Below are 289 nucleotides of genomic sequence, written 5' to 3' on the forward strand. Positions count from 1 at the left end.
CAGAGCCCAGCAGTGGCTGAGAGGGGCTGGAGCTGCCCAGCACGATCAACTTCAGCACAGTGTCATGGTCCTACCAGGCAGATCTATTGCAACTGCACGGTAGCCTTGTCCGGCGAGCAGTGCCAACGTGCCCAAGGACTCCCACGTCTTGGAGGTGAACGCCTGGCCGTGCAGGAACAGGACATCGGGCCTGCGGGGGAACACGGGAACGAGGGGTTCGGGGGGATGCCATGCCTGCAGCGTCCTGCAAGGGCTGGTGAAGACCGAGGTCTGACCCACCTCCCGGGGC

General features: G+C 64.4%; 1 protein-coding gene across 1 annotated transcript in view; it reads right to left on the reverse strand.

Moving 5' to 3' along the window:
• Nucleotides 1-190, reverse strand: part of ABHD14A (abhydrolase domain containing 14A) — a gene marked incomplete at both ends in the record, with an annotated part of 1,020 nt that extends 830 nt beyond the window's left edge. The window contains one exon of the mRNA XM_009072402.1: nucleotides 75-190. Coding sequence (XP_009070650.1) covers nucleotides 75-190 — 116 coding nt within the window. The remainder of the gene's footprint in view (nucleotides 1-74) is intronic.
• Nucleotides 191-289: the final 99 nt, after the last annotated feature.

Source organism: Acanthisitta chloris, unplaced genomic scaffold (assembly GCF_000695815.1).
Source record: "Acanthisitta chloris isolate BGI_N310 unplaced genomic scaffold, ASM69581v1 scaffold36493, whole genome shotgun sequence".
Taxonomy (NCBI): Eukaryota; Metazoa; Chordata; class Aves; order Passeriformes; family Acanthisittidae; genus Acanthisitta; species Acanthisitta chloris.